General features: G+C 45.4%; 1 protein-coding gene across 1 annotated transcript; it reads left to right on the plus strand.

Moving 5' to 3' along the window:
- The first annotated feature begins 18,777 nt into the window (after positions 1-18,777).
- On the plus strand, positions 18,778-19,282 carry LOC138069475 (small ribosomal subunit protein uS13-like). The gene has a single exon (XM_068960790.1). It carries the CDS (start codon positions 18,797-18,799, stop codon positions 19,253-19,255), a length of 459 nt encoding a protein of 152 aa, XP_068816891.1. The 5' UTR covers positions 18,778-18,796; the 3' UTR covers positions 19,256-19,282.
- The last annotated feature ends 502 nt before the right edge of the window (positions 19,283-19,784 follow it).

A 19,784-nucleotide genomic window follows, 5' to 3' on the forward strand; every position in this document is an offset into this window, starting at 1 on the left:
ACTAAGGTCCGTCTAGTCAAGGCTATGGTTTTTCCTGTGGTCATGTATGGATGTGAGAGTTGGACTGTGAAGAAGGCTGAGCGCCGAAGAATTGATGCGTTTGAACTGTGGTGTTGGAGAAGACTCTTGAGAGTCCCTTGGACTGCAAGGAGATCCAACCAGTCCATTCTGAAGGAGATCAACTGTGGGATTTCTTTCTAAGGAATGATGCTAAAGCTGAAGCTCCAGTACTTTGGCCACCTTATGCAAAGAGTTGACTCATTGGAGAAGACTCTGATGCTGGGAGAGATTGGGGGCAGGAAGAGAAGGGGACGACCCAGGATGAGATGGCTGGATGACATCACGGACTCGATAGACGTGAGTCTGAGTGAATTCCGGGAGATGGTGATGGACAGGGAGGCCTGGCGTGCTGCGATTGATGGGGTCGCAAAGAGTCGGACATGACTGAGTGACTGAACTGAACTGAACTGAATAATGGTGTGAATAATACCTACCTCTTAGAGTTCTTGTATTAAAAAAGAATTGAATTAGCCTCCAGTTTAAAAATAAATTAATTTTAAAAAAAAAAGAAAAGAATCGAGGAAGGCACTATGCAGACTGCCTGGCACACAGTCAGTTCTATACATGTTAGCTTTGCTGATGGGGATGAGATAGGCTGACACCTGCAAAAGCTGTTCTTTGCATAAAAAGACTATGTGGCTCTCTGTGGAACCTGCTCCAACCCCCTGAGCCAGGTGTGCTCACACCAGCCTTTGCACTTTGCTCCAGCTCCTCTCTGGGTCTGGAATGTACTGTCCTCTCCTCATATCTAAGGATTTGGCTCAGAGGACAGCTTCCTTGAGCAGCCCCCACCCCCACTCCCACGCCCCCAAGCCGAGCAAAGGCTATTCCTCCATTAAGAGACCACAGTGCTTTGATGGTATTTCTCACGTTGTATAGTACTGCTCGTGTACATGGTAGCCTCCAGTTAGAATGTTAACTTCTTGATTATCAGTTTTGGAATTCTCAGTGGCCAATGCAGTCCCAGATCTAACCTGCCCATGAGGGTGCTTAGTAGGTGTTTAGGGGAGGAATGAACAAAGAATGTAGAAAGGAATGGCTTGTCCCTGAGGGCACCAGCATAGTTCACACCCAAACCTCCCCACCGAGCTTCTCAACCCTCAGACTCTTGCCAACACTTGTTTGAGAAGAATCACCACTCCTGGAGGATCCCTGGAGCCTACCAGGGTATTATTGCATTTTCAGCTGCTGAGTCCACGCCACCTCATGTGACCTGCTGCTCAGCTGGAGAGGCCACAGGAACATGACTCATCGAGGTCAGAAGATAGTTTTAATACCCAAACTACAGAATTCAGTTATACATGAGTGCCCCAACTGCCACTCTAGGAAACTTTTACAAAATCAATTCGTGTGATGTAATTTATCAACGATAACGACTCGGTGGGCTTCCATTCTCTTTAGCTCCTAGAAAGATCAGAGGAACAAAATGATAACTGTTTACTCGGATTTTTGTCACAAAAAGATATGAAGGATCCTCACTCTTGTCTACTCTGAGTCCCAATCCCAGCTATTCATTGTGAGACAACGGGTCAAATTCAAGGGTACATACAGTCTGTGGTTTTGATATAGGACAAAGATTACGTCTTTACAAGAATAAAGCCAATAACTTTAATCTCTTTAATTAATTAATTTGACTGTGCCGGGTCTTAAGTTTTGGCAAGCAGGATCTTTAGCTATGAGATGTGGGATCTATTTCCCCGACCAGGAGTCAAACCCTGGCCCCTGCATTGAGAGCAGAGTCTTAGCCACTGAACCACCAGGGAAGTCCCACCAATGACCTTAGTCTTGTTAGTACCTATCATATCCAGGTGAACTTAGAGGCCACAGTCAGAGCCTCAGGGCAGCCAGAGAGGCAATGTTAGGGGGTGTGGGGTGGGCCATGTGGGAGGGGTAATATAAGAAATGAAGCTCTAGTCAGACTTGAGTCACTTTAGAGATTCACCACTTACTAGCTACTGGAATGTTCAAGTAGGGAAATCTGTGAACCTTGATTTTATCAACAACATAATGAGATAACCTAAATCAGAGGATGGAGGGAATGGGATTAAATGTGAAGTATGGAGTCCTTTGCTCAGTGAGTGATGCCTCATGAAAGGCAGTAGAAAAGCTACAGACACATGAGCTGGAGTAACACTGGTCCAGTAAATTAGCAGAAATCAGAGAATATGTATGTCTGCGGGTTGGAAAGGGAGGGTGGCTGCTGGAGGACGAATGCTGGTCTCCAGACAAGGGCAAGGGGAGGGACTGAAGGGAGAGGTGGTATTAGAGGTGATGAGATCACCTGGCCCAAAGTCATTTAACCATTCCCACCTTCCTAGCATGCATCCTGCCTTGTTTAGGACCCTGCTCCGCTAGGATCCCCCAGGGAGCCTGGGAGAGTCACCCAATTATGGTTTAACATTTTAAGATCTGGAGGAAATCTTGAACATCAAATCCCACTGTGTCGTTTCATCAGTGAAGGAACTGGGGCCCAGAGAAAGATTAATTTGCCCAAGGACATGGTTCTTAGTCCTGTCCCTGCCCCTAACGAGATGTGAAGCTACGGGCAAGTCACTTTCCCTCTCTGAGCTTAGTTTCCTCTTCTGTAAAATGGTGGCTTGCAGTATTTAGATTTCTAAGTTCCCTTCAACTCCGATCTTTGCTGTATTAAAATAATGATTCCCCTCTATCACTCTGAAATTTTAGAGGCCAGATTACTCACTGCCCGCCCCCCCCCCATACACCCACACATACATACCCCATCTCACACACATGAGTCAAGCAAAAAACGTGCTTGGAGAACACTTGAACTCACTTAATTTTAACCCAGTGCTCGTTTTTGGCAGGGGTAAGGACAAGAGATCGGGCACACGGAAGAAACTGCCAGAGGAGGCCGGTAGCTCCCAGGCGCCTGCTTGGTGTGGCCAGTCCCTGCAGGGCCCCTAGGAGCTGGCAGCGCGACAGGATAAATCAGGCCAGCGATCGCACCTTACATGGCCGTCCCCAAGGCTGCCCGGAATCCCTGGGATTACGCAGACTTGTGGAAGATTTGGAGCAAGTGCACAATCACCTGCCGCCCCCACAAGTGTGCCCGGGCTTCTGCAACCCCCGTCTTGTGACCGAGGAATTTTTAAATGGAAGCTCTGAGCTCACGGAGAAGAAAATGTCTCCCTGATGTCACACAGTTGCTGCCAATTCATCAGCGCAAGCTAAAGGTCAGAGAGAGGGAAGCCACGGCTCCAGGGTCCCTCGGCTGCTCCCTCGGCTGGGGCTTCCCTTCCAGCAGGCTTGCCGCCAGCCACCCGGGGCCAGCCCCGGGGAAGCCAAGTCGAGGGCTGTTTGCATTTCCAGGACACGCACAGAGGCAGTGCTGACTCCACTCGCAGCTTCTGCACTTCCTTTCTCAGACATTAACCACTTCGTCCTCCCAGCCCTCTCCTGCCACCAGGCTTCTCTGTAGACAGTTTACCTCGTAACATCAATACAATGCTGTCCGGAGGATCTTTCCCCGGGATGACTGCAGGGGTAAAACCAAATTGCACAGAGGTTCTTTTGGTATTTCAGCAACTAAACTCAGTGGTCAAAGAGCAGAGGCGAGTCCCACGGTGACAACCTTGGCTCCACTGCTTCCTGGCAGTGTGATATTTCCAAGTTATTTAACCTCCTGGAGCCATCTTCCTGACCTAGAAGATGAGGATCATAAGAATGATTACCTCATGGTATTTGAGGATTCACTATGAAGCATGGGTACAGACCCTGGAGTGTAGTGAATGCTCAATAAATGTCAGCTTGGAACCAACCCTCACAGCTTTAACTGGACACATAATTTCCTTATTTGTCCAGTGGGGATAGGCTGATGTGTGATTGACAGAGTCGCTGTGAGGATTCAGTGAGAACGAAGAGAAAGCAACTAACACAGCACCTAGCACGGGACAAATAAATGGTGACTACTGGGACTATTGTCTCCATCAATCAAAGTGTGATCTATAGGGAAGGCTCAGCGTATTCATTAATACAACACCTTCTCAGAGCCTGACACAGTCCTTGGGTTCCCAACAATTCATACTTCAGGGTTAAAAGATGAGACATATGTGATCAAACACATATGTGATCACCTAACGTGTATGTGATCAAACACGGACTAAACATTTTTTAAAAAAATGAGTTTTCCCTCTTTGGAGGACCATTTTTTATTCCAGCCAAAGTTTCTAGGGAGAAGAGAGAGATGAAAAGGAAAAGTTACCATGGGTAAGAGAGAAGGATTAACTGGGTGACGGCAAGGAGACAGCCGATGGAAAATGAAGTGACGCAGGAGGAGGAGGCTGAAATAACTGAGTAATCAGATAGCAGTGGATTTCTCTAGAGTTGGGAGGGACCACAGGCTAGCTGTCTGCTTCAGCTGTAAGGGACAGATCTGAAAAGACAATGGCAACCACTGCCATGGCCTGCTCAGCGAGGCTCACTGTCCCCCCCAGTCCCACCCGCTGCTCTCTGTGGGTCTCCCTCTGGGCCCCCTTCAGTGCCCCCCAGCCTCCTGCATCAGTGATTGACTGAAGGCTGTCCCCTAGATCAGTCGGCTGTCGACCCTGCCTCTCCCTCTCCGTTGGTAGCCCCCATCCTCACCTCTCCTGACACAGGGAAGTGCTAGATGAACTGCAATAAAGGTAAACATGTGCTTTGCTTCCGGGCTCCTCTCTCAGTGTCCCAAACAGGTGCACTCAAACAGGAAACACTTCCTTCCCCGCTTAGCCCTCCTCAGCCTCTTCCCATCAGTTTTTCCTCTTTCCCTTAAGACAGATGTGTTCAAGGCTCTTGGTTTTCTCCCTCCATGGGACATTAATATTTAAATTACAGTATCTGGAGATCCAACAGAAATATATTCTGTCAACATTTTTTCCCCTTCATTTTATAGCAAAGCTTTAATCCTTTCTTTAAAAAAAAAATTTTATTGATTGATTTTTTTGGCTGCGCTTGCTGGGGGTTCTTTGCTGCCTGCAAACTTTCTCTAGTTGCAGCGAGCAGGTACTCTCTCTTGTTGCAGACCCTGGGCTCTAGGGCACTGTCACGAGCTTCAGCAGTTGTGGCTCAGGGGCTTAGCTGCTCGGCAGTATGCGAGATCTTTCTGGATTAGGGATGGAACTCATGTCCCCTGCACTGGCGGATTCATAAACCACTGGACCACCAGGAATGGAACTCGTGACACCTGCACTGGCAGATCCTTAACCTCTGGACCTCCAGGGAAGTCGTTGTAAACACTGCTTGAATCTATAATCAATTACCAGGCACTGGGAGTTCCCTGGCAGACCAGTGGTTAGGACTCGGTATACTTCCACCGCAGGGGGCACAGGTTCAATCCCTGGTCCAGGAAACGAGATCCTGCATGCCATGCAGCACAATCCTCCCCCTTCCCCACGCAGAAAAAAAAACATCACCAGGCACTATTCTAGGTTCTTCTGCTTCACAACTACCTCGTTACACTGGGTTGAGGCATCAGCTTTCAGAAGCTTCCGATGAGAAACCTGGGAAAATCACCGTGCCTGAGCCTCCCCACCCTCCTGCCCTTCACATCCAGGCAATGACCAAGGCTGTGAGGTCATGTGTCTCCCCTATCCACCGGGCACGGCACCTCAGGCCTTCCTCGTCTATCACCCTCTCTGTTCACGGACGCCCCTGCCTCCGGCCTTCCCTTGTGTTCTGCTTGGCCTCCTCACCTTCCTCAGAAGCCCTCCTCCTCACCTTAACCCTCCTCAGCTGCAAACCCTTCAGTGATTTCCCCCTACATTCCATTCCAGGGCTCCCTAACCCTGCCTCCGCTCTCTGGAGTGGAGAGAGTCCTAGAGCCCTGCCTTACCCATGACAGGGGTTTCAGGGAGGGACGGAGAAGGAGGGTGATGTCAGGGTACCAGTCTAACCAGAGGGGCTGTGTACACAGGAGGGCTGGTGCAATGTGGCTGGGGCGAAAATCTGAATCATAGTCAATGAGGGCAGCCAAATTCCTATCTGGGAAATCAGAGCAGCCTGAAGGGTGAGGCCACGCTGTAAACAGAATGAGTAATGAGGTCAGAAGCTGGTGGGGACCAGAGTCATGTCTAGATGCAGTTCAAGGAAACGGAAATGGTAGGGCCCTGGAACTGTGAAGGGAGTTGTTAGAAGGTGCTGGAGACGTGCTGCGTTGCCCTACACGGGGATGTGAGGGGTGGGGCAGCCCTTGAACTCTCCCTTCCTTCTGGCTTTGCTCTTTGACTTTGCATGCGTGGAAGGCCCTGTCTTCCCTGCTGCCTGGTCTCACACCCTTCACATGCCCCCAGCACTGCCGAAGGACTTGTCCTAGGTTGCAAGCTGATGGTTGTAGAAAAAGAGCTCCCACCTAATAGGGGATGTGCTCCGGAGGCAAGCGTCAACTCCTGCTCATTAAGTGGCAGACTGCTTCACATCTCCGTGTGTCGGATTCCTCATCTGTAAAGTAAGGATAATAATAACACTTTATAATAGCGTTATATAATAATAACACTACTATGAGGATTAGCCGAGTAAATGTTTATAAAAAGCTTACAAGAGTGCTTGGCACATAGTAAATGCTGTATAAGTGTTTGTTAAATAAAAATAAGGTGCCCAGATGGTAAATAAGGCCAGTACTCAAAGTCAGTTCTAATTTTAACATTCAAGCCCTTAGATCCTCCACCACTAAGGTCAACAGCAGGTTACGATGGACTAAGCTGACTATAGGACTTTCGAAAATTAATTCTCATTTCAACTAACAATAGAAAAACACGCTGCTGGCTTATTAAACTTGGGCACAAAGGAACTATCTCTTGAGTGACTACCCTTACCTGTTCTTAGGAAACCACTAAGAAATCCAGAACGACCAGTTCAGGTAATAGCACCCATCCCCAATTTAATACACCTTGCAAAAATGAAAAAAAAAGTTAGACTTAGAAAATGACTGTGGACATCAGAAAGGAACAGCACGGATTAGGGAAGCTCAGTCACGGCTGCAGCTCGTGTTGGAGAGGTTGCTGAGAGGAGAAAATGCAAAGAAAAGGAAACAGTATTATATTTCTTTTTTTTATTAAATAGCTGAGGGCAAGGTGTTTGGAAAGGAGAGGGAAAATGTGAGTGTATGTATGGTTTGTAAAATGATATTTTTAAAGTGCATTCAGTGTAGTTATAGTTGAAGTCAAGTGAAAAGTCGCTCAGTCCTGTCCGACTCTTTGCGACCCCATGGACTATATACGGTCCGCGGAATTCTCCAGGCCAGAATACTGGAGTCAGTGGCCTCTCCCTTCTCCCTCTCCCAACCCAAAGCTGCATTCAAAGAAGAGTGCAAAAGTCCACTCCAGCTATCAACCAGAAATCTTTATTAACTGAGCCTCTCAGGCGACTACAGTATTGGCACTAATAGATGTTTGAAAACGATGACCCTGATAGACTGAAAAATCCCAAACAGCTCTCTAAAACAAGAAGAAAAAGATTAAATGAAGCTTGGTATGGTTTGTGACAGGCATATTTTATTGTATTCTAATGTTTCCAAAACAAGCAATATTTTTGTCATCTAGGTATGTGGTGATTTATATGCCATCTAATAACTTTCTACCCATCATCTTATTAAAACAATACATTGCCTGTTGATGGTATCGGGGTTTAAGAAGCATTCCTTTCTCTAAACGCACTTTCTTTCCATGTTCCCACCCCCTACCCTTTATGCCTGTCTCTACCACAGCAGGATTTTGTTTTCGGTCCAGACTTGACCCGATGGTCATCTACTATTTTTACTCTTCCCTAAAAAAATGAAAGGTGTCTCTGGCCTTAGGAACCACTTACCCTCACTTGCATAACTTTCATACTCAGGGTGGAGGTTCTGAAGTGGGTGCTCGCTCATAACAGACAAGAAAGGGCAGCGCCTGGGTGGAATTTTTAAAAATAGACTCCTCTCTTGGGAGGTAGGGTCCTCGGAGAGTAGGGCCACGACAGCTGAGTGGTGTGGAGCACGTGGCTTGATACAAACAGAAACAGTCCTGCTGGGACCACCCCGGGGACTCCCCGACAGAGGAGAACTCACAAGGTGCCCGCGGGTCCCCAGATTCCCTCACCTGCTTTTTCTAATTACCATCCCATTCCTTTCGCTCCCCTTCTCAGCCCACAGCTCAAGGCTCTGCATACCACAGGGGTCAGACACAAATAAAATCCATACATAGACTCCATTCTGGGGTCACACAATCTGGTTAACAGCTCAGACTGAAGATGGCCCCAGCTCCCACCTCCCTTTCCCCACCACAAAAATCTCTGCTTGTAAACACCAGTCACTTAGTAACACCCTCAATCCGTCGCCTCTCAGCTATTATTCATCACCGACTAACCTTAAACCAACTTCTCTCTTCACAGGCCTCCCCCTAGAAGAGAGGAAATTCCACAGCTCTGATGTGATGTGAAATATGATCTGCACGCCCAGCACTCTTTCTTTCTCACTCTCCCCGGCCAGTTCCCAAACTGGGTTTCCCTGGTCCCACTCCCCCCTCCCCCGCTTTCCCTCTCCATTTTACACGCCGTAACCTGATAGGCTGAAAACTCAGCTTCTTTCATCTTCCATTTCCCACATCCTGAAAGTCTGTGGAGAAGGAGCCCACCCAGATAAAGGAATCCCAAGTATGTGCACCCCTCCCCCTTTAACTCCATTCACAAAGCAGATTACTAATGGCCGGGAGGCTCCAGGGAGGCCCTACCCCCCTCCCCACTCCCGGCCTCCAAAGAGTTTACTCAATCCACGCCCTCAACTCCTCGCGGGCGCAAAAACCCAAGTCCACAGGTCCAGAACCCAAAATTAACTTTTCCCTGGCCTCTGCCCCTAAGGAAAGCTTTCAGACTTCACTCTGAGGAGGGGCTGCGAAGGCTAGGAGATCCTGTCTACCACTATTCTGTGCCCTCTTAGGCATTTCTAGATAAGAGGGCTCAGCAAAATGTGTCATTGGGTCAGGGGGGAGAGATAAATATGTAACATGTGATGTTTCAAGGAGACAAGTGTGTGTCTTTGGGAAAGATCCCAGAGCGTTCTAACCCAGAGACATTCCTTTCTGACAGAAACCATTCCGAGGCCAGAGAAAAGATGCTTTATTTGGGGAATTCCCTGGCAGTCCACTGGTTAGGACTTCAGGACTCTGCTTCCCCTGCAAAGGACTGGGGCTCCGATTCTATCTCGAGTCCTGGTCAGGAGAACTAGGATCATGCATGCCAAGCAGTGTGATCAAAAAAAAAAAAAAAAGCTTTATTTGAGGTGATAGGCAAAGAATGGGTGAATGTGAATGGTAGGTGGGTATGTCTGTGGAGGGAGGTGGTTCTGGTAATATTTTTGCTAATAAGTTTCTTGAGTTGAAATATCCTATTGTAGCTCCTCACTACCTGGAAATTAACAATTACAAATCATGTCCCCTGGGTCAGTTATTGAGTTGACTCCTCCAGAGTTCTATCACTGATAGGGAAAAGAGGGAGGGGCAGATTCTTTGACTTCCACCTCAAAGGTTAGGAAATTCCCCACAAGCATCCCCTTTTTATCCATCCTTTAGGGAGGGTGTGAAAGCTCTTTTGAATCTGTACCAGCTCTGGGATAATCAGTTCCCTAAATTTACTAATCAATGTGTGAAACATGATTTTCTGTATCAAGGAGTGCTCACCAGTCCTGATATCAGGGAGTATATTTAACAGTTTATTAGTCCATACAGTCTTTGCAGTTCGCAGGAGAGTTAGCTAACTTGCTCGATGCACTAGCACTGGACCAGAACTATGCTAATGGCTGGGTCCATTGTGAGTACATTGAGTCAGGTATTCAATAGATCTCTGCTTGCCCAGGAAGTCTCCTGGAATCCCAAGAAGACCTGGTAGGTACAGTGAGGATGATAAGAAATAACCGACTATCGCAGAACAGCCACATGGTAGCTCCTCAGACCATCCCTACGGTGCCGAGGAGAAATCTGTACCATGGTTCAGCTCCAGGACTGGCTCACATTGGTAGTCTGCATGTAAGAGCAGCCTGCTCCCCATACCCAACTGGTAGCAGGCTCCTACACGGGCTCACCCTTCCAAGACAACAGCAACACAAAAAGATGCGTCGACAGTTTCCTTGTCTATAAAATGCTAATCCTTGCTGATCAAGGGCTTCCCTCGTGGCTCAGATAGTAAAGAATCTGCCTGCCAGGGTTTGATTCCTGGGTTGGGAAGATGCCCTGGAGAAGGGAATAACAACCCACTCCAGTATTCCTGCCTAGAGAATCCTATGGACAGAGGAGCCTGACGGGCTACAGTCCATGGAGTCACAAAGAGTCGGACACGACTGAGCAACAAACACTTTCACTTGCTGATCAAAGTGTGGTCCTTACCTGGAGCTAGTTAGAAATGTAGGATTTCAGGCCCCATCCTTGAAACCCGCCGCATTTGAACAGAATCCCCAGGTGATCTCTGTGCACAATATAAGTTGAGATGCTCTGGTCTAGACTCAGGATCTCTAAGGTCCTCTTTCTAGTTCTGATCCCATCAAGTGGTTCCCAAGGAAGGTTTTCTTCTCTGAGAAATGATTTCCCTTCTTGTTTATGTCTCCCCTCCAGGCACTTACTGCCTCCTCTGCCAAGAAACTCGAGTTTCAGTTGTTCAGCAGCTCAGTCGTGTCTGAATCTTTGAGACCCCATGGATGCAGCATGCCAGGCCTCCCTGTCCTTCACTATCTCTTGGAGTATGCTTGAACTCATGAGATTTGCTTGAGGAGCTTTTTTAAAATGCAGATTCCTGAACCCCGTGAAATCAAGAAATGCTCTGAGTAGGACTGCAGTGGAGCCAGAAGTTCTGTATTTCAGCCAGCTTCCTCCCAGTAGTTCTACAGTTAATAGTCCCTGGATATTTAAATATTTAAAATTTTCATTATGGAGACTTTTAAACACGTAAACAATAGACTGAAGAGTAATAATGCCCAGGAAGTTTCAATACCAGCCTCAACAAAGATCAACTCCAGGTTGACTTTGTTTCATTCAGTTTATGTTTGAAAAACTTTGGCATCTAATTGCCCCCCTCTTCTCTGTTCCCTTCGCTTAGCTGCTTCCAGTCTTTTAAGGCTCCGTTTATTCTTCTTAAGGGCAAGACTTATGTCATATTGTCTTTGAATCTCCAGTACCTAACACCGGGCCTGGTACATGCAGGCACTCAGTAAATGCTTACAGTAATACATGAAAAAGAATTTTAAAGTAAAACATAAGCTGGATGGTTTAAACTGGAGATTATCTGATCTCTCATTTTTTCAATTCTTCTCCCGTGATTCCTTTTTCAGTTAGAGAAATGACGGCATCCAAATGCATCCTACCAAGTGAAAGAATCAGGAAAAAGTTTCCACAAGTGCTGGTTCACCTCACTTTCCTTCTGATCTCAACACTTTAAAAAAGATTTTGTGTGTGTGTTAAGAGAGAAAGTAGGGAAATACCTCTGGGGAATGAGGAGATTGTCTCATGGCCTTTATTTTACTCTTTAACCTAGTAATAAATCTCTTAAAGCTCCTGTGGTATTCAGAAGATCCTGGACACGGGGAGGTCTTCCCACAGTTGTGAAAGGAATTGGTTTTACTAAGTGGATGGAGCGCCCATATCCAAAGGCAGAGTCCTTGTTTTCACCTATTTGCTAATTATAAAGGCTAGAGCTGAGAACTCAAAGGGGTGAGCTGAAGACCAGGAGGGAGACAGGACCAGACTGAGGCGAGAACTCTGCAGCTCCCCAAACTCAGCACAACAATCAGGGGATGAAGCGGTAATTAGGTCTGATTATCATGCAAGGCAGCCCGGGTTAAATTGGAATGTAGCTGGAGAGACGAAAGGCTGGATGGGGAGTTTGCTATGCTGGAGACAGGCTTTGATGTCTGCAGAGAAGGTTGTGTTTCATTCAGCCATCCAACCAACCAAAAAAATGTTTCAGGAGCAACATGAAACCTTCTAAAATGCAGCATACGGCAAGCTGGAGAGGAGAATGAGTGGCTGGGTGCGGGTTCTTGCATTGTGTGTGTGTGTATGTGTGTGTGTGTGTGTGTGTACTTACATGCCACTTTTCTCAGATTTACCTCTACAGCTTCTTGAATCTGTCAGAAGACAGGAAAAAGTGAGAAGGAGCCTCCACTCCGACTGTTAACTCACCGCCCTTGGCTTTGCAAGTTCTTAGGACAAGGGGAGAATATATCAGGCTGTCACAAGACAGCCTTTCTACCTGCTGTGGGGAAAAAGCAAAGGAAATAGAGGTAAATGATTCTCTGCATCCTGGAGAGACCCATAACTATGCTAAGAGATGCAGACGGAGTCATCTGAGGCTGCCAGCTACCACAGCTTTTATACCAACTGATGTAGGAAGAAGAAGAAAATGAGCCAAGAAAGTAGGTTGTCTCCCAGAGAAACACAAAATAGGTAGCAAGTTGGATTTTTACACCTTTCGCTCTTTGATTGCTTCAAACCCAGACCTGTGAAGACCAAGGAATTCCTTCTGTGTCCTTACCTCACCTCACCTTTTAGAGGTGTCCCCTGTTCTAAGACATTGTTTTTGTATCTCAGCTAACTTGTTTCAGCGAGGTGCCATCCCCAAACCAACCAACAACTTTCGTTTCATGCAAGGGACTTTTGATGTAACTTGGTACTAAATCACCGGCAGGCAAACAGGTTTGCAGGCAGATGTCATCATGTTATTGTTAAACTTACAGGGTGCTCACCATAGGAAGTAAGATGTGCAGTCTTAATTCTGCATTAAGAAAATCCATGAAAATACAAAAACCTTACCTGGGAAATGAAATGCAATTTCTATCTCACAGAGATTACCAAAATAAGACCCACAATACCATCCAGACACATGGTTCAGTATTTCTTTTCAAAAGGGATAAAGTAACTTGTTGATCAAGTTATCTCAAAAGGATTAATAAAGGATTTTTTTTTGTTTTTTTTTTTTTTAGCATATCCAACACATCACTTCTTGGGTTCCTGTCAAGCTTTTCCTCTATATCTGTAATGGACCATCCACAGACTGCTATTTTTGCTGTGATTTCTTCTGTTGTTCAGTTTACCCTTAAGACCTGTATAAAATAATAATGACATGTCTTTACCATAAAGTAAAGAGTCCATGAAATAACTACAGATGCCACCTTCCCATATTGTATCTTTCTCTACTGATATTGGTACTATACTTCAGGAATTGTGTAAGTGAAGAATGATGCTTTGATGTAACAGGCTGTTCCTTTTTGTCTTCAGTTTTGTTTGATTTAGGAGAAACTCTGCTTAATCCCTTCTATAAAATTCCCTGAAGTTACTCTTGCAGTGTGCAGTATGGGTTTAGGATAAATAAATTGCACAATATTGAAAATACCCTTTCATGAAGCTATTGTATTTTGTATAATATTTGAAAATGAACTGTGGAATTTAGTTTTTACTCAGCATTTAGAAAAAATAGAGGGGAGAAGGAGGGGGGGAAAAGAGTCTTAACAGCCGTGTATTTTTTTTAAATAATAAGAAAATAGCATTCCCCAGAATTTCCAGTAAAACCCATAAGATTTAAGCAGTTCATCCTTAAAGTATGTGTGGGATGCTGGGAGCTCCCTAGCTTTTCCAGGCAACCCCACCCCCCAAAAAAACTCCCCACAAGAAAACAAAAGCAGATGGGCTGCATCTGAACGAATGAAACTCCCTAGAGGCCAGAGCTCTCTGCTCTAAATGCTAATAGAGTGAGTAATCAGAAACCTACATTTGGTAAATTATTTATCTTATCTCTGGAACTCAGCAAAGCATCGAAGGCAGCAACTTCTGTAGAAAGATGTTGTTGGTCAAGCGCTCCAGCTGGAATTTGTACTTTTACTAGAAAAGGGAAAAGTTCAGAGACAAGAGCGGCTCGTGAAGCATTTTTTTTTTAAATGACCACGGGCAAAGCCAAGGAAAACTGACTTCACAGTTCTGTGGAACAGGTCTGGTTCATGTTTTGTCTAGTGGGCCTTACGTTCCATCTGTATTAGGGTAATGGCAAAGGAAACCAATAGATAATAAAGTTCCCTGAAGAACTGAGAATATGTTCCTGCACTCCTCATCTCCACTCTCCCCTGGCAAAGGGCAGCCAGCCAGAGTGACCGGAAGCCGGAAGCCGAGGTTCTGAAACCCAAGCTTCCCGCATCCAAATTGCCAGGAGGGCTTGTTAAAACCCCAAAGTGCTAGGTCTCAACCCCCAAATTTCTCACTGTGTAGGCTTGCTGGGGTGAGGCCTGGTGATGTGCGTTTCTGCATTTTGAACAAGTGCCCAGATGCTGCTGTTGTTGGTTCAAGGACCACACTTGGAGACCCACTGGCGTGGAGGGTGGGGTCTTTCTGGAATTTGGTTTGACTTCTGTAGAATTTAAGCATCCTCCCTTGGGATGAGGTATGGCGAATTACAGGTTTAAGAGCTGTGACTGGGATTCTGAAGGTGGGATTACCCTAGAAATGAATCTTAGCACAGTCACTTATTTTACAAAACATATTTACTGGCTAAGTCAATTCCATCCATGGTTAACATTACAGTTAAGAGTGCATACACTTGCTTTGCATCCCTCACAGTCTCAAGTACTTCTGAGTTCAGTAGAATTAACCAAATTAAAAAGTAAACATTTCTGGGAATTCCCTGGCAGTGTAATCAATAGGACTCCTTGCTTTCAATGCCAAGGGTTCAATCCTTGGTCAGGAACTAAGATTCCACAAGCCGAGTGTGGCTCGGCCAAAATAAAAAGGAAGTAAAGGTTTTGTTTGAATAAATATGCTTGTATAATTCACATTCCTATTTATAAACACATTAAAAAGTCTGTGTTGTCTCTACCCAACTTTATTAGTTCTTCCACATCGTAAACTCAATTTTGACAGGTAAAATTGTGAAATGAAAGAAACCCAAATGACACCTTTCCCTTTGTTTCTTTTCTTCAGATGACAAATATATTTGCAGCACACACTGTATCCATGAGTAGTACGCAGACACAAACACATAAATATAGACAGGGCCTTGAATCTAACGAGAGATGAGAAAAGTGAAAGGGAAGTCGCTCAGTCGTGTCCGACTCTTCGAGACCCCATGGACTGCAGCCCACCAGGCTCCTCCGTCCATGGGATTTTCCAGGCAAGAGTGCTGGAGTGGGGTGCCTCCCCACCAGATGTGGTGGCCAGGCAATGCTTTTACAAAAAGTGGCACTTTCGTTGGATCTGTTCAAAATCCTTTCATGGCTTCCTATCATCCTTCTGATAAAATCGATATTCGACCGAATGGCATACACAGCTCTTTAAATATACATATAACATATAAAACTTTATTTTATATGTATATAAACTTTTATTTTTTTAATTTTAGTTCGGGTTGCACTGAGTCTTCCCTGTTGCATGGGCTTGTCTCTAGTTGCAGAGAATGGGGGCTACTCTCTAGTTGCTGTGCCCAGGCTTCTCACTGAGATGCCTTCTGTTGTTGCACAGCACAGCCTCTAGATGCACGGGCTTCAGTAGTTGCGGTTCTCCGGCTCTAGCACACAGGCTCAGTAGTTGTGGAGCACTGGTTGTTACTCTCTGGCGTGTGGGATCTTCCCGGTTCAGGGATCGAACCCGCATCTGCTGCATTGGCAGGCAGGTTCTTTACCTATGAGCCACCACGGAAGCCCTACACAGCTCTTTATAATCACCTGTGTTTACCTGTCCAGTTGGATTTTTTTCCATTCCTTTTTCACCACAGGGGCCATACTCAGCAGCAAGGTAAGAGGCTGTCTGTGATCATGTGAATTTCAAATGTGACTGTAATTGACTGTAATCCTCTACCGAGCACCCTTCTCTTTTCTCAAACAGGGGCAGACTACAGATCTCTCTGGAAGGGAGTATTGTGAGGGGCAGCTGGAAAGCGACTGCGTTATGATCTGTTGGGCTTTACTTCAGTGAGCAGTCAATTGTGTACATAATGCTTCACTGTCCTTACTTTGTGTGATTTTTGTGGCGGGACAGATCGAACCGAAAAGCAATGATTTTTCTTAACCTCACAGAAGTGCAAACTTTCCCTCAATTTTTTGCTTACAAATTTTTGGACCCTGCTTACTACCATAGGATGTATTTTTCCTGTCCATGCAAATGCGTGCCTCTGAGTGTTGACATATGCTGTTCCTTCTTGCTGAAATTTGAATTTCCCCATCCTGTCCTTTGACTGGTTGACTCTTTTCTTCCTGTTTATGTTTCAAGACCCTCGTCAGTTGCTACCTCCTCTCGAAAGCCTTCCTTGACCCTGAAGTTCAGATTTAGAAGGTGTCATCACTTTCTTTGCATACGTTGTCTTTACTGTGGTCACTGTTGGGCAAGTGTTGAACCGTGTGAGGTGCTCATCAAATGCTTGTGAAGAAAGAGGCCAGTAATGTATAAGCAAAGAGAGATGGGAAAATACAAGTCTCGTTCTGGGGACAAATTCTATCCTGCCCTGATCCACCCCTCACTAATGTGGACAAGAAAGACATGCAGTTATAAGCAGAAGACCTCAGAATAGCGGAGCCTTAGTTTCCTCATCTCTAAAACTGGGATAATGTCAGTATTTGCCTCATGGTGGGGTCCCAGGGAAAGTGTCTATAAGGCACTTAGCACTGGTCTTGGCACATAGAAAGTGAAGGCTAGCGATTATTTGCTATATTAGATTAATTCCACAGTTTTATCTGGGGGCGGGGGGGAGAGTTGTCATTTGGCTTACCAAGATGATCTTTCCTAGGCACCTGAGTAAATGACTGGGATCAAATCTATTATCCAAATTTAGACCCCAAGTCTCTGAAAGACATAGGGTGGCACTTTGGAGCTTTCTTGTGTTACTGATGAGTCTAACAGTTGAGCAGATGAGCAGTATGAAGTGAGATCTCCTGGGACTGAGACTACCCCAGGGACAGGGGAGGGGAAGTAGTGCAGTTTCCATATCAGAAGGGCTTCTTGCAGAGAAGTAGCTTTGTTTTGAGTTCTCCAAGAGTGCAGATTAAGATCAAAAGAAGGCAAATTAAAGTTACAAAAAAACAGATTTTAATTTAACATTTAAAAGCTTCCAAATAAGTATAGTTGTATGGAACCAGCTGGCTCTTGAGGCAGCAAACTCCTTTTTAGTAGCAGTAATCAGGGTCTAGATAATCAAGAATGATGTATCTAGGATCTCAGCTTTAAGATTCTTGATTCTGAAATATGGAAGGCTTTTAAGCTTCTTTATTTTCTTGGGCTCCAAAATCACTGTGGATGGTGACGGCAGCCAGGAAATTAAAAGATGCTTGCTCCTTGGAAGAAAAGCTATGACCAATCTCGACAGCATATTAAGAAGCAGAGACATCGCTTTGCTGACAAAGGTCCATATAGTCAAAGCTATGGTTTTTCCAGTAGTCATGTATTAATGTGAGAGCTGGACCATAAAGAAGGCTGAGCACCGAAGAATTGATGCTTTTGAATTGTGGTGTTGGAGAAGACTCTTGAGAGTCCCTTGGACAGCAAGGAGATCAAACCAGTCAACCCTAAAGAAAATCAACCCTGAATACTCATTGGAAGGATGAATGCTGAGGCTGAAGGTCCAAAACTCTGGTCACCTGATGTGAAGAGGCAATTCATTTGAAAAGACCCTGAAGTTGGGAAAGATTGAGGGCAGGAGGAAAAGGGGATGACAGAGGATAAGAGGGTTGGATGGCATCACCGACTCAATGGACATGAGTTGGAACAAACTCTGGGAGATGGTGAAGGACAAGGAAGCCTGGCATACTATAGTCCATGGGGTCACAGAGTCGGACACGACTGAGGGACTGAACAACAGTTAAGGTTCTACTGCAACCAAGAACTTGGGAGTTCAAAGACTTGGCTTCAAATCCCAGATTTACTCTGAGATAGCCACCTAACCTATCTTTGCTTCAGTGTCTTTATCTGGAATGGGGATAGCAACCCAATTTTCCTCAATATCAGAGGGTTAAATCTTTCAAAATATATAACTACTTTAGCACAGTTAATATAGTTAACACCTGGTAAAATGTAGCTCTTTTTATTATCAGGTTCAACATTTTCTCATGGGTGTGCTCATGTAAATTCTTATCAATGTCTAGGAACTTTTTCACCTATGAAGCTTAATGATATGTTACCATTCCCTTCTCAGTGTTTCCACATCTGAGCTCACTCATTTTGGTTAATCTAGGTACCACTCAGCCATCCCCAGAGATTAGGCAGAGGAGAGTCTACACCTAAGCCCAGGAAATGTATGTCTTCTGGATAAGTTCCAGAGTAAATGCCCTTTTCCTTTAAGTGACATAAATAGTCCAGCCACTGTTTCCAAGCTTGGTTAAGAAGAGGAACGGACCTGTTTCCTCTCGTGTCCCCTGAGTGCTGATAACTGGATGCCAAGGAGTTGGCCAGATCATGTGGGATAGGCAGCTGTCTACATGGTGTAATTTGAGGGGTTTGAGGAAATCCCCCTGCTTAAAATATCTTCCTCCAATGGCCAGGACACATGCCTGAAATGTATTACTTATTCTTCAAAGTAAGGTAATGCTGAAATGCAATTGTTATCCAGGAGGGGACTCACACTCAGTCATTATCATTCACTAGCACCTCAGTATAAATCAGTTTATCAGATTCCTTGGTTGAATAGAGCCCCAAAGATAAGCAGGCAAAAGACAAATAGGTCTTAATGAGGGAAACTGATCCCAAAGCCTCAGAAGTAAGAGGCACTGGGCTCTTCCACTGGAGGCCTACACGCCGCCGCTGGGGCCGCCGCCATGTCTCTAGTAATTCCTGAGAAGTTTCAGCACATCTTGCAAGTACTCAACACCAACATCGATGGGCGGCGGAAAATTGCCTTTGCCATCACTGCAATTAAGGGTGTGGGACGAAGATACACTCATGTGGTGTTGAGGAAAGCGGACATTGACCTCACCAAGAGGGCAGGAGAGCTCACTGAGGACGAGGTGGAACGTGTGATCACCATTATGCAGAATCCACGCCAATACAAGATCCCAGACTGGTTCTTAAACAGACAGAAGGACGTGAAGGACGGAAAACACAGCCAGGTCCTGGCCAACGGTCTAGACAACAAACTCCGCGAAGACCTGGAGCGCCTGAAGAAGATTCGGGCCCACAGGGGGCTGCGCCACTTCTGGGGACTCCGTGTTCAAGGCCAGCACGCCAAGACCACAGGCCGCCGTGGTCGCACTGTGGGTGTGTCCAAGAAGAAATAATGTGTGGGTGCTGTGTGAATAAATAGTTTATACAGTTAAAAAAAAAAAAAGTAAGAGGCACTGGGCCACTCAGGTGAGAGGGCCTGTGAAGACGGTCAGAATGGTTTAGGGGAAGCAGGAATTTGCATATTACTACAATTGTAGACATTAAAAAAAATAACACTTGTTTCCTCTTTGGGCTTATATTCTTAGGTTGTTTCCCCAAAGAGGAATTCCCAGATTAAAATTAAAGTTTTGATTCCATGACACCAAAATGCTACAGAGCCACCAGTTCAGCGTAAATGTTCTTGGGTTGAATTATCTTTATGTAATTTGTACAACTGTCCTTGCAGAAGGCCACTTATTCTTTTATTCAACCATAAGTTTTTGAGCTTATAGTAAGTTCCAGGTGTCATATTAGGCTCTGGGAATACCAGACAAAAATCAGCAATTCCTACTTTCATACATTCTAATTATTAATCAGTTTGAGACAATTCAACTATTCTTGGATTTTATCTTTCTGTTGTATTCATGACATTTTTATTCTTTT

This window comes from Capricornis sumatraensis, chromosome 22 (genome assembly GCF_032405125.1).
Source record: "Capricornis sumatraensis isolate serow.1 chromosome 22, serow.2, whole genome shotgun sequence".
Classification (NCBI taxonomy): domain Eukaryota; kingdom Metazoa; phylum Chordata; class Mammalia; order Artiodactyla; family Bovidae; genus Capricornis; species Capricornis sumatraensis.